The sequence below is a fragment of the Sinohyriopsis cumingii genome, chromosome 6 (assembly GCF_028554795.1).
Source record: "Sinohyriopsis cumingii isolate HCF-2022 chromosome 6, ASM2855479v2, whole genome shotgun sequence".
In the NCBI taxonomy this organism is placed as follows: domain Eukaryota; kingdom Metazoa; phylum Mollusca; class Bivalvia; order Unionida; family Unionidae; genus Sinohyriopsis; species Sinohyriopsis cumingii.
Genome location: NC_142966.1, coordinates 143,447,737 through 143,461,703, shown reverse-complemented (window position 1 = coordinate 143,461,703; position 13,967 = coordinate 143,447,737). Strand labels below are relative to the sequence as shown.

General features: G+C 35.7%; 1 protein-coding gene across 3 annotated transcripts in view; it reads left to right on the top strand.

Moving 5' to 3' along the window:
* LOC149798166 (transient receptor potential cation channel subfamily M member-like 2) overlaps positions 1–13,967 on the top strand; it is a 211,945-nt gene that overhangs the window by 117,451 nt on the left and 80,527 nt on the right. For all 3 annotated transcript variants that reach the window (XM_089963276.1, XM_089963273.1, XM_089963274.1), the window contains 3 exons: positions 2,316–2,372; positions 4,247–4,282; positions 13,505–13,625. In XM_089963276.1, coding sequence (XP_089819402.1) covers positions 2,316–2,372; positions 4,247–4,282; positions 13,505–13,625 — 214 coding nt within the window. The remainder of the gene's footprint in view (positions 1–2,315; positions 2,373–4,246; positions 4,283–13,504; positions 13,626–13,967) is intronic.

Genomic DNA, 13,967 nt, shown 5'->3' with positions numbered 1-13,967 from the left:
TGTTAGTCTGTTTGGTTTTAGGCATTTTTGATGGTGCCTTCTTGTTGCTTATGTAAACATACTTGGTGTATTTTACATGTAATAATGATTGAAGTGGGGGGAGAAAGAGAAGATTAAAATGAAAAGTGACTTAAATATTGAAATATATCATGTCTGAGGTTGACATATTTCCTAAATAGGAAAAGAAAGTAGTTACAGAAGTGCTATTGACATTGCTTTTATTCCTCCCATTGCAATACTAATTTCTCAGTTTCTGCATGCTTATAGGATGCGTGTCCATTCTGTATTTTCTAATATTGTTTGCATTACTAAGAATAGTAACAATCTTCATGGGCATACTGAAATCACTAACAAGGAATATATCCACTGGCTATTCAGGCCAGGTCAGAGTTTGTCAAGGGAAGCAACTCAGATTTATGCAAATAGTTCTACATTGTAGTTGTCTTCCTTTCATATTGTTCAACAGATTTGTAATACTTGAAATTTTGTTCAGAATTATTATTCCTATGTAGTCTCAACATTTAGTACTGAATTTTCCACTTTGTCCAAATCTGATAAATCATATCGTTACCTAAAATACCTTCAGAGATGAACTCGTAGTGAAGTTCACGCCCTAGGTTATCCATAATTTTTTTGAAGAGTCTGGACTATGCAGCATTCAGTGGGCCACAGATTTCACTTCCAGATCAGCATCAATGATTCATTACTCACGGTGCACTGTCGCCAAAATAAACAGTTACTCATTACTCACTGTGCACTGTCACTAAAATACAAACAGACAACCACATCATAATGCTCAAATTCTAAAGAATAAACAATTACTTTTTAATCAGTACCAACAAGAATGCCTAAATTTTAACTCTTGTATCACCATCAAAATGAGTGAGGCAAAAATGCTTCAGTTATAGACTGGGACCAAATTGGTAGGAACTGAATCGGAAGTAATAATTGTGACTTAAGTCCACTTGAAACAGTAGTTGAAAATGTGTTTTAAAGGATATTACAATACTGTTTAAAATGTTAATATAAATTCTTGTGACATCTGAAGAGCAGAAAAGTTTTGAAAAGTTTCATGATGGTTATTTAGAGCATTATCTTTACAATAACAAAGGGACCATAAATAACATTATCTCTGGACTTAACATTTTTCCTTCTGATTTTATATAAATCAAGATCACTTAAGCCCACAAATCTTGCAGTTTTCACAAAACTTTGAGTCACACGGTAATATTTTTCAATATCATTTTTAAATACAATGAAAATAATTATTTGCACTTCTAATTAGTTGTTTTCTGAAAACATCAAACAGATGTGTTTTAGAAAATGAAATGTGAAAGAGCAAAACTGTTTACAATTTATTCAAATCTTTAGCTAAACTTAGATCATTGGACTCGTAATCAGAGGTCATGGATTTAGTGCCAGTCCATGCCAGCCTGGGTTGGCTTAATCTATGTGTCCTTGGGAAAGGCACTTAATTTTATTTCTTGGGCATGATAAAATCAGTGATGTGTTAAAAGTGCCATTAAAAACCAACCAAACAACCAAATGTTCATAACTTTTAAGATTGTAATACGTCTTAGATTTTGGCCCATGGCAGACTGTGTACCATTTGAAATTGTGACAGAATGATCAATGCACTATGAAAATATCTCATCAGATAAAGTAAAAAAAGTCTATAATAAGTGTCTTGGGAACCAAAATTACTTTGTAATTACTTCATTTGGTTATAATTCATCAGATTCTATTTTTATATACCATACATACCCTCAAGATGGGTCTAACTACAAACAACATAGACCCTGACCTGATATCACATAATGTGCAAGCAGATAAGGCATGACAAAATTTTAACATACTATTTTATCAAAAATAAAGTAATTTGCTGAATTCATAAAAAAATATTCAGTGTGCTTATTAGAATTTGCAATTGTTATTTTGTGATTTACAATAAAATATGGTAGGTATATTTGATAGTGTATGTGGTTTCATCAGAGTGATAAAAGTTCACTCTTTTCTTTTGGGTGGGGCGGGGGAACGGAGGTCTTGTATATAAACCATTGAAAATCAGTATGAAAATTGAAAATCAGTATATAAACCATTGAAAATCAGTATGAAAATTGAAAATCAGTATATAAACCATTGAAAATCAGTATGAAAATTGAAAATCAGTATATAAACCATTGAAAATCAGTATGAAAATTGAAAATCAGTATATAAACCATTGAAAATCAGTATGAAAATTGAAAATCAGTATATAAACCATTGAAAATCAGTTGTGACATTTCTCATGCAGTTCTGTATTTTTCTATTACCAGGAGATGAAAAATGCTCCCACCTCTACAAAAATGTCACTCAAGGCTTCTGTGCAGATGGTGAGTTAATATCAGTTTGTCTTGCCTATTCTTGTGGATGGTGTGCTTTGTTTATGTGTTGCAGATCTTTGTGTAAATCATCTTTGCAGTTTTTAAAAGTATTGCCTATTAAAATATCCTCCACCATTTCAGCTTTTCTAGTACATATATCAAAGTAATGATGATCAAATACAGTCTGTTACATAAAGTATTACAGCGGCCTTATTACAATAAGTATTGCAGTCATTGTGCTTCTTTCTGCAGGGTGACATGGATAGAGGTTGAATGTTCAAGCCCTTCCTTTTATCTATTATCCTAATGTTAGTGTGATTGAGTTATGTATTTATTGAGAAACGTAATTTACTAAATTATTTTCTTCTGACCCATTTAGATCAAATTTGGATAAGGGCTTATATCATCAGGATTTTGTACAATATTGAAAATAAATGGGATTCATGCATATTAATGAGATAATCTTGCATCTGATTGGCAGGGGGATGATCCTACTTCTGATTGGCTGAGATTATTATCACTTTTGAAGCTATATTTTTCTTTTAAATATAATTTTGATCAGACTTCAGATATAGACCATATTAATGAGATACCTTGCATCTGATTGGAAGAACTTTTACCTCTCTAGATCTAGAGACTATATTTCTCATCCAGTTTATATCATCTTATCATGAATAACTTTGATTATGGGCATGAGACTGTTTAAAAAAACAAATTTTTATCAGGATATAATAAATAGGTCAAATCCACATGGTATCAAGTTTTGGAGATAGTTGACCTAAACTAAATTGTGTTTCTTACAATGCTACATAAGCCTGCATGGTGAATGGTCAACTGTTAAACTATGTTAAAAGGTGAGCAATAGCATGCCCACTTGGGCCTCTTGCTTGACTGTTGTTAAATCCCTTTTATGTGCATTAAGGTGGAGCATATTGTGTTATGATGCTCATCCATCTGTTTGCCTCCTGTTCCATTTCTGCACAATAATGTGAGTCCTCACCATCTGCCATTATCAAAATTATCAAAAAATGCAAATAGCTTGCATTTGGGGCTTGGAAGAAATTGATTGATTCAGGGCTCAAAGATCAAAGCCACAGCAGTTGAAAGAAGTAAAACTATTTCCACACAGTATATTTACTAGTGTACATGAGACCTTGACCAACGTTTGGAAATGACTTGCATTTCATATACCAAAGACATCTATTGATTTTGGGGTCTAAAGGACAAAGTAACAGTGACTTGAAGAAGAAAAATGGTTTCTTATCCTTTTCCTTATCAACTGCTTTGAACAAACTTTGTGAATAGTTTGTATTTGAAACAAGGAAACCCTTTTCATTTTTGGGGTCAAAGGTCAAGGGCACTGGGGACTGAAAAAAGAAAAGAAATTTGAGTCTGTATCATATGCATTGACTCAATTTTGTAGGTGGCTTGTGTTTGTGACAAGGAATACACTTGCAGATTTTGGGGGATTATGATCATATAAAAGATCATGAGCAGAGGAACTCTAGAAAGAAATAAGTTTCAAAAGAATTGGTCAAAGGTCAATGACACCAAGTTTGAAATAAGACTTGTTGCTGGAAAATAACTTCAATTGGCAGGTGTATAATGTTTCTTTTTATAGTACTCTTCTTTTGTGTTGGTTTCTGTCTCATTTCCTTTCTTCGAAAACTTTGCATTTCACTAGCTACACTGGCATATCCTTTTCAGAAACTGTTTCATGATCTAAACAAGATGCAGTACTTGACCTGTGGGCAGTATGCAGTGTGATATATTTTGTGTCAGGCATTGCAGACAGTAGCATGATTCATCATTAAATTATGCATGACCACAGGAGACAGACTGAGACTTTAATGAACTTGTTTTTTGTGCATATTATATTTCAGAGACAAGGCTGATGGGGACACACCTGGGATATACAGGTAAGATATTACTGGTGACATTTATTTTTCTTCCTTTACTGACTTAGGATAAGGAGCATATTATGGTCCAGCTGTCTGTCTGTCTGTCTGTATGTTTGACCCAAATCCATTTTTGTATGATATCACAAAGAAATATTAAATGTTGAACCATATAATTTTACACACTAGATGACCAGGCCCATATTCTCAGAGCTTTGTGATTAAAAAAAATTCAAGCTGAAGCTCAGAGTGATACTTGGAGTAAAACTACAAACCTGAAATTTTGTGTGTTGAGAATGCCCAGAAAGTTTTGTTAGTCTAATTTCATTTTTATTAAAGATGCAGAACATCAGAGTTTTTATACTCAAGTTTTCTGTGCAAAAGTTTTAAAGAACAAGTAAGTCGGGTAACTGGGTACACATTATTGCCTTGATCCTAAATGAAAATGGTGCCCCTCACACATCCAGTATGACTACTATAGTATCCATATTAAAAATCTTGTTATTGATTATCAATCAGACCAGACATTTATATTGAAATTCAGGTGTTTGAGTAATTTTATCATCATGTCCCCAATAACTGACACAAATTATTCAGTGTACATATTATTAGTATATGTGTTTCTACCTACAGTACAGCAGTGATTCTCAAACTTTGTGCCGTGGCACACTAGTGTGCCGTGAGAGATTTGCAGGTGTGCTGTGTGAGGTTTTAACAAATATTAAAAATTGCTAGCGTTTTGAAACCTTTAACATATCGAAAAATTAAATGGTAAATCAATGTCGCAAAAGTTAAAAAGTAACATATATAAGTTCTGAACCAAGTTATTCAAGTTGTAAACTTCATCAAATCTCGACTGCTTCAATCTTGATTTTTCTCTCAACTCTGTGAAGCAATGGATTCAGACTACAAATGCCTGCTGTAACATACCGACGTTCGTTGGCTTTCAGTGGGGAAAAGTGTTAAAGCATCTCGTCCATTGCAAGATTGAAGTGATTTCGTTCTTGGAGGTTGATAAAACAGACTTTGGATTCTCTCTTCATGACAAAATCTGGTGGCTGAAGGTTCAGTTTCTCTCCGAGTTATTCAACAAATTAAATTCGCTGAATTTAAGTCTTCAAAGAACCATCAGAAAACATCATCAATGCAACATCAAAACTGAAGTCATTTGATGACAAGTTTTCGCTGTGGCAAAATAAGGTCTCGAAGGGTGTCCTCGACTGCCTTCCTACTGTCATCGAATCTCATTCAAACAAGAAAATCATCCCTGAAATTCTGGACACACTGAGAGACCTACAATCGGCACTGCAGCATTACTTCCCATCACATGCAAGCGAGGAATATGGATGGGTGATCAATCCATTCGGAAACAACGAAACTACAAATCTTACAATCTAAGAAGAAGAAAAGCTCGTTGATTTAAAAAAAAACGATAAATTTTGTCAGTCAATATTTCTTGAAAAGAGCCTGGATGAGTTTTGAATCTCAATCAAGAAGTTATATCCTGCAATCAGTTCGAAAGCAATCAAAATAATCCTGCCATTTGTGTCTTCGTGGTTTTGTGAGTTTGGATTTTCAGCATTGACTGAAATCAAATCGAAAAAGAGAGAGAGACTTCTTAAAATCGACGATGAAATGCGGGCTTGTTTGTCAACTTTGGAGCCTCGCTTCAATCTGATTTGCTCTCGAAAGCAGGCACATCCTTCACATTAAATTTAAAATTAAATATATATGTAAAAACAAATAAGTTCTTAACGACAAAAATTTTAAAATCTTTTCAGGTGTGTCGTGAACATTTTTAGATCTTTTTGGTGTGCTGCAAGACAAAAAAGTTTGAGAAACACTGCAGTACAGTTATGGACCTAATGTGACCATGTGGAATGATGTATGTGAGAAAACATTGTGTGCCAGTTACATTAAATTTTTCACATCCTTGTGTCCATTCAACCATTAATCTGTTTGTCATTCCATCAGGAACAATCTTGCCAATGTAACTAGCCCTGCAGTCTTCACCTGTACTGGTCATATACCAGAAGAGCTTTTGTCTATCATATGCCACTTATCCATTAGCACAAGTTTTTTGAAGCTGCTCCTCCTAAACTGCTTGGAGGATTGCCTTGAAATTTGAAACACACATTCATCATGGACTAATGAGTAGTTGGTCCTAAACGAAAATGGTGCTGATCTGATGTCCAGTATGGTTACAATGGCAGCCATCTTAAAAATTTTGTTATAGGCATTAGTTCTGAATGGATGGTGATACAAACATGGAGTGTTCACTAAATACTACTTTTCATGTATAGTTGTTCCTAAATTATAATGGTGGTGACCTGACATCTAATATGGCAGCCATATTGAAATTTTGTTTATTGCATTTGTTATATTAACATGGGGTTTTCACCAAAAGCCTTCTTATGATATCCAGTTGTTTGTAAATGAAATATTGCCAATGTGATGTCCAATATGGCCACCACAGCAGCCATCTTGAACTTTTGTTATCACTGCACTCCTGAAATGGGGTTGTATCAACATTGGATTTTCAATAAAACACTTCTTGTGATGTCTAGATGGTCTTAAATGAAGATATGACGGTAATATTGCTACCACAGCAGCTTGAAAATCTTTGTATCGCTACTCATCTAGAATGGATGGTCATATCAACGAGTGTTTGTTTACTAAAAGACTTGGTATGATGTCTGGTTGGTCTTAATTGAAAATAGTGTTGATCTGATGTCCAGTAGTGCCATCGTGGTAGCCATCTTGAGATAATTTTTAATTTTATCAGTACTCCTATTGGATGGACTGTCATGCAGAAATGTGGTTTTCATTAAAAGGCTTCCTATGATGGCCAGTTGATCCTAAATGAAATGGAATCATCTAGACTGCCCACGTGATCCTTCAGCGAAGTTCTTCAAAGCTTTGCAGTCCCAGTCCAAACATCTACCCCAGTCAAGAGGTTCTGCTCAGCATTCACTTCCTTTGAGAGCATGCCACAAAGGCCCAGGAATGAAGTTTGCTAGTGCTTGTCACTTTCCTAAGGAAACTGGTGATGGTGGGTGTTCAGAGGGCAGTCCTAGTGTGTCCCTCTTACATTGGTTTCCATAAGTACTAGGCTGAACTGTTTTGAGGGATTTGGTGTTAGGCATTAAAAACAATATGTGTTTCATCTTGATTATAAAAGGAGGTTACCCCCCCGTGTTCGTACAAGTTGTTGTAGTAGAAAAGTGATAAATGACCAGTCTCTGACCTTCTACTCCTGGATTTACTGGTACCTTTTTTCATAAACAAGTTTGTACAGGAAGAACCTTTCAAGATGGGTGGTCTTCACTGACCTTCAGGATGTATACCTGCAGTTTTGCTTTGATAGGGAGGCCTTCCAGTTTTGTGCACTGTCATTCGGTCTAGTCTTTGCACCCAGAGCATTTACCATGATCATGGGAGTAATTGCTATGCCCTTAACATCACTCAGTATTGCTTATCTACAGCCTTAAAGGTCAATTCTTCAGATTGCCATCCACATCAAGAATTTAGAAATGAGTGCCCTTCAGGGGTGTGTCAACAAAAACAAGCATCTGACAACACATCATTGGTTGTATACCACAAATGACAAGGATGCACACATGCCCTCTTGTCTCTTTATGGAGATTTGGAACCTCAGAAGGGCTTACCCTCTGAGTTTGTCACATTCCTGGCAAAAAGAATAATTTGGCAGACAGTCTGTCCAGGAGAGGTAAGATAGTCCTTGAGGAATGGTCTCAGTACCAGTCTTTTGCAGATTTGCATTGAGACTTTGGGGAAGACCCTATAATTACTTGTTTGCAACAAGGCTCATTATCCCCATTTATATTTCTCCAGTCATGGACCAGAGAGCCTGGGCAGTGGATGCTTTCAACCTGAAGTGGTATTACCTGTTTACTTTCACCTTCCCACTCTTCAGGATGATCCCACAAGTACTTCAAAAGCAAGGACATGCGCTGCTCGGACTATTTTGATAGCCCTTTTGTGGTCCCAATGATTGTGGTTCAACAATCTTCTCAACCTGCTGGTAGACCAACCCAGGATATTACCCAGATGGGGGACTTTCTGTCACAACACATGGGTTCTCTCTCCTTCACAACAGCCCACCTTCACTCCTGGCTCATGTAAAATGATATCTCTTCCAGGTGTTTACTCAAAGTTGCCAAGTGCTTTGTTAAGTCCAGGAGACAAGCTCCATCCAAAGTCGTTGATGCTTAGTGGAAAATCTTTTGTATTTGTTGCAGTAGGAAAACAAGTTAATCCTAGCTGTCCCTCTATAAGCTTAGTGGTTGATTTTCTTCTCTTCCTTTTTGAAGAGAGACAGTGCTTGGTTTCTGCTATCAAGGGCTGTACCACAGCCCTTTCCACTACCATCAAATTTGTTAAGGGCCCAGCCATTGGTGCGAACTCACACAATACAGATTTGATCAGGTGTTTTGAGCTGCAAAGACCAGTGTCTCGTTTGCTAATGCCTTGATGGAATCTCTTTGTTTGTCTTGTGGTCTTTAACTAAAAAAACCTACGAACCTTCGGGTGAAGCTTCTTCTGAGAACCTTACCCTCAAGACTGTTTTCTTGCTGTCCTCAGCAGCCACAAGATGAAGGAGCAATTTCAGGCCTTACCCATATGGCAAGGCTGTCAAAGTTTCAGTGGAAATTATGAATTGGTTTCTATATTTTGCCAATCAGGTTTCTTAAAACCAAAAAACAGCTTTCCTCGGTTACTCTAATCCCAATTGAGATTCCCTATCACAGTCATTTCTGGGATGGTATAACCTTTCCAGACTTTTCTGCCCAGTTAGGGATTTATGTTTTTGTTTGGCATCTTCTACATGGAGAAGAAAAAGGGCAGAAAATGTCTTTGCCTCTCCCGTAATGGCTTGGTTGATATTTTGACTTCCACCATTTCAAGGTGGATTACCATAGCTATCTAGAGACATTATCAGTCCCTTACCAAGAGGGACCTTTCATTCATGGAAATTAAAGTTCATGAGGATCTAGCCGTTTCTACCAGAGGGCCTATCTAACACATTCATCTCAGGAGGATCATAGATGTGATGAACGTGTCATTTTGGTGATCTCTGATGACCTTCTACCTTTTCTTGTTATACCATCAATGAGACGAAGTGAAGGCATAATTTCTTTGGGGCCAATAGTCATAGCACAAATGTGCTCTGTGAATAACAACTAGCAGTAGTCTCCACGCCTCGTTTTTCCTTCACCAGTTTGTGGGATCATTGTTTTTTCTTCACCAGTTTGTGGGATCATCAGCCTCCCACCAGACTGGTTAATTCAACTAGTTAAAAGTAATTTAATACTAACACGTTCTGGGGATAAGCTCTGCATCCTTTCTGCAATCAGATAATTCAGATAGGCAGTAGCTACAGGTAATGTAATACTAATATTAAAATGTAGTAATTTGGAAGGGGGAGGGAAAACTACTTTTAATGATGTAATACTTACCTGTTGCTATTGCCAACCCTGTGCTGATATTCCACTGGTTTTAAGGCTACATCCTGAAAGGCAGATGCAGGCTAGTATGCTAGGATCAATTTTATGTTTTTACTTTTCATGTTGTAATCATTAAACTAAGTGGTTGTATAAATCTATCGTATTACCAAACCTTTACCAAACACTGGTCATTATGACCTGTATTTTGTGTTTTACTGGCATAAAAAAACACATACCAAACACTGGTCAATATGACCTATATTTTGTGTTTTACTGGCATAGGTTAAGCTTTTGCATTTAGCTCATGAGCTCATGTTTTCATTTGCTAGGTGCATATTATCTTAAATAGAATCATGAAACTTTTGTTGATACATCCTTATCAGGACTTCTGCCTCATTTCAGTTTGATGGTCATTTCACAGGCACTATTTATGCTAGAATCATAACAATGATGAAGATATGCATCTCTGTCACTACCACAGTTAGAACAAAAGAATCTGATTGTGACCTATTTTTCTTCCATTGCTGGCTTAGCTTAACTTTTTTTACGTTTAGCTCATGACCACACAAATTCTTGGCATATTATATGCATCCCGTGTTCTTCTTTGAATGGTCATAGCACAAAAGGTGGCCCATACAGATACCATCTTGATACCATCTTGCAGTAGTCTACAATTCTCGTTTTTCTTTCACCAGTTTTTGAGATCATTGTTTTTTCTTCAGCAGTTTGTGGATGATCAGCCTCCCACCAGACTGGTCAATTCAACTATGCATTAGTTAAAAGTAATTTAATAATAATAAGTTCTGGGGAAAAGTGCTACATCCTTTTTGCAATCAGAGGTATCAGTGAATCATATTTTATGCTTAGCAGATTTCTTCAGATTTCGTTTTATAGCTTCATTTCTTGGGTGTGATGTTCAGTTCTTGTAACTTGATACATCTCTTTTACCACTACACCCTCAAAACATCACCTTTGTCTGCATGGGTTCGAGTCTCGGATTTGGCTAATTTGGTTATGTGAGAAAGCTTGCCAATAGCTTCTTGTGGATCGGTGTTTTTTTCTGGGGTTTTCCCAGGTTATTTCTCCACCATTTATACTGGCTACCATGTATAGCCTATCTTGCGCTGAAAAATGGCATTAAATCCTACAACAACAACAACACCAGCCTCAAAACCAAAGACAGTAACTATAACGAACAGTTTACATTGATTCATCCATGCTAAACTTGTATACATCCTAGCCTACTCAGAAACCCCTTTCTGACTAGTGCAGTTGGAAGTAGGAATAAATGTCTGTTCAACTTTCCATTTTAATGTCTGTATGCAGTATATTGTGAAATATTATTGCAGGTTAACTGCATTGTGCATTTGAAGGAATATAAGAATTAGGTGAGTCTTCAGCATGCTTCACATGTGAGACCTCATCTATAGTGGTCAATCAAAGTAACGACTGATAACATAAACTTTGACAATCTAACATTAATCAAATGTCAGAGTTTTTCACTCACTCTATCTGGATTCTCGGGGTGAACATTGATAATAGCTTTTCAAGGAAATTGTAAGAACAGTGATTCTAAAAAATAATATAAAAACAACATTAATATTTTCCTTATCAGCTTATTACTTGTGCATTTATATGATATTAAAAAATATTCTTTATTATTTTTTGTGTGATTTATGTACTGTTATGGTAGGTAGGTGATACTTACACAACATGTCAACACAATACAAGCTATAAAGTGCCAGATTTCAAATATAAGGATATTTAATTAGCAAAGGGGCAAAGATCACTATAGTCTGAATTTATTTTCTGCATGATAATATTTACAATGGCTACTGGAGACTAATGAAAGTAATAGCGATTATTGATTACACTCTGGTTATTAAATTTGAAATATAGATCTGTATCATCAAGCTTGTTAATGGTGTCAGTAAACAGATATCTACTCACAGTAATGAAGTAAACTTGCATCTGATTGGCTGGCCTTGTTTCAGCTCAGGAGGGCAAATTCATGATCTGATTTGATCAAACTTGGAATGTTTAATTACATCATCAGATCTGAAATAAGTTAAATGTTAATGTACTGACCTTGCATTTGATTGGCCATGATTGCTGTCACTTTGTAAACCATATTTAATCAAACCTGGAATTTATAACTTATGATCAGATAAGTTATGTATTGATGAACTGACCTTGCATCTGATTAACCAAGATTGCTGCCACTCTGGAAAACATATTTTTGAACTCATTTGATCACACTTGGAATATATACTTATATCATCAGATCTCAGATGAGTTAAATAGTAATGAAATGACCTTGCATCTGATCGGATAAGATTGCTGCATCTCTCGAAATGATATTTCTGATCTGATTTTGGTGAAACTTGAAGTATGGTCATATATCATCAAGATATTGGATGGGTTTATGAGGTGTGAGATCCACACATATTAATGATGTAATCTTGCATCTTATTGGCTGAGCTTGTTGTCACCCTAGAAACCATGCTTCTGATCCAGTTTTTATCAAACTTGAAATATATGTTTATATCATTAAGAAATTGGACTGTTTTGATAATGAGCAAGATCTGTGCACATTAATGAGGTGATCATGCGTCTGATTTGTTGGACTTGCTGTCACTGTAGAGGTAATATCTCTGATGTGATTGTGATAAAACTTGAAACTTTATTCGAGCAAGACCTATGCGTATTTTTGAGGTACACTTGCATCTAATTAGCAGAGACTTTTTTTAAACACACAAGACCATATTTTATATAGGATTTATATCAAACTGGTAAATAAGCCTATCTCATCAAGATCTTGGTTGAGTATGAATATTAATTAAATTCATGCAGTGTAATGTTGTGATCTTGCATTTGATTGGCTGAGCCTGCCTACAACCCAGAAGCTATATTTCTGATCAGATGTTAATTATAGATGTTAATTATACAGATTATTTTAAATCAAGATGTCAGTTTTAATATGAGTGAGATCTATGCATTAATATCAGGTAGTTTTGTATCAAGGTTTTATCACTCATGAGACTGAATTCCAATCACATTTTGCTCCATTGTAAGCTTATGCACTATTATCATTGTGTAGTAAAGTTCTATAATAAGTGTGATCTGTGCACATTAAACAGATACCTTGTTTCTGATTGGCTGAGCTTGTTAAGAGACTACATTCTCATCCAGTTTCTGTGAAGCTTAGTAAATGGGTTTATATCAGCAGGATTTTGGATGACTTCCATTATGAGCAAGAGACTGTATGTCAAATATCATTGTTATCATTAAAAGGAAATTTTCTAAGGATATAGTAAAATAAGTAAAACCAAAATGATATAAAGTTTGGAAGACATTTTACCTAGGTTGTGTTCTTACAGTACTACTTTAGCTTGATTAGTTAAATGGTCAGCTGTTATATAAGCTAAGTAAGTGATATCAGGCTCACTTGGGCCTCTTGTTCAAATATGACACAGTTACTGAACTCACATTGGAATTCTGGAACAGAAATCCATGAGGCCAATTAACTTAAGCTTATGAATCCCAAATGGCCTCTTGACTTTTGTAATTTTTCTTTCAGAGCACTTTTCTTGTGATTATTAAAATTGTATAACAAAATTTGTCATTCAGTAATAGACAAGTCACGATCACTTTTCCCAAAGTTCATAGCATGAGGATGGCATAAAACTAGTGATCATGCTATTTTGTTCTGTTCAGTTAAAGTTGATTTTAAATATCAGACATTTTTAACAAATATGTTTATCTTTTATTTTAGATCCTGCCATTCAGCCCATCCAGACTTGTCCCTACATGAGTCTTTCTGGCTACATCATCGTCATTCAGTACCTCCTCACCTGCAAACTCATCCTTGTCACATTGCTCTTTGCAATGTTTTCGTAAGTAACTGCTTGTGTTAGCCAAAAAAAATATATTGCCGTATAAAAGTATGGATTTGGACAAGATTTAAATACTCATTAAATCTTTTCTAACCCATTTTACCAGAAGATGACAAGGATTATGAACTCTATTATACCAGTAATTGCAGATGGGCTTCACAAAGTCCTGCAATAAGCTGTATAGTAGTTAGGTCACTACAGCAAAGGGGAGCGCTACTGTACTACACCTAGTGTCGTCATCAGCGTCTACTCAGATAAAAAGCGTACAAGTAAACAATGAAAGCTAAGTCCACATTTTAGTGATTAACAGTACCTGTAGATGTCTGTAGATGTCACTATCTA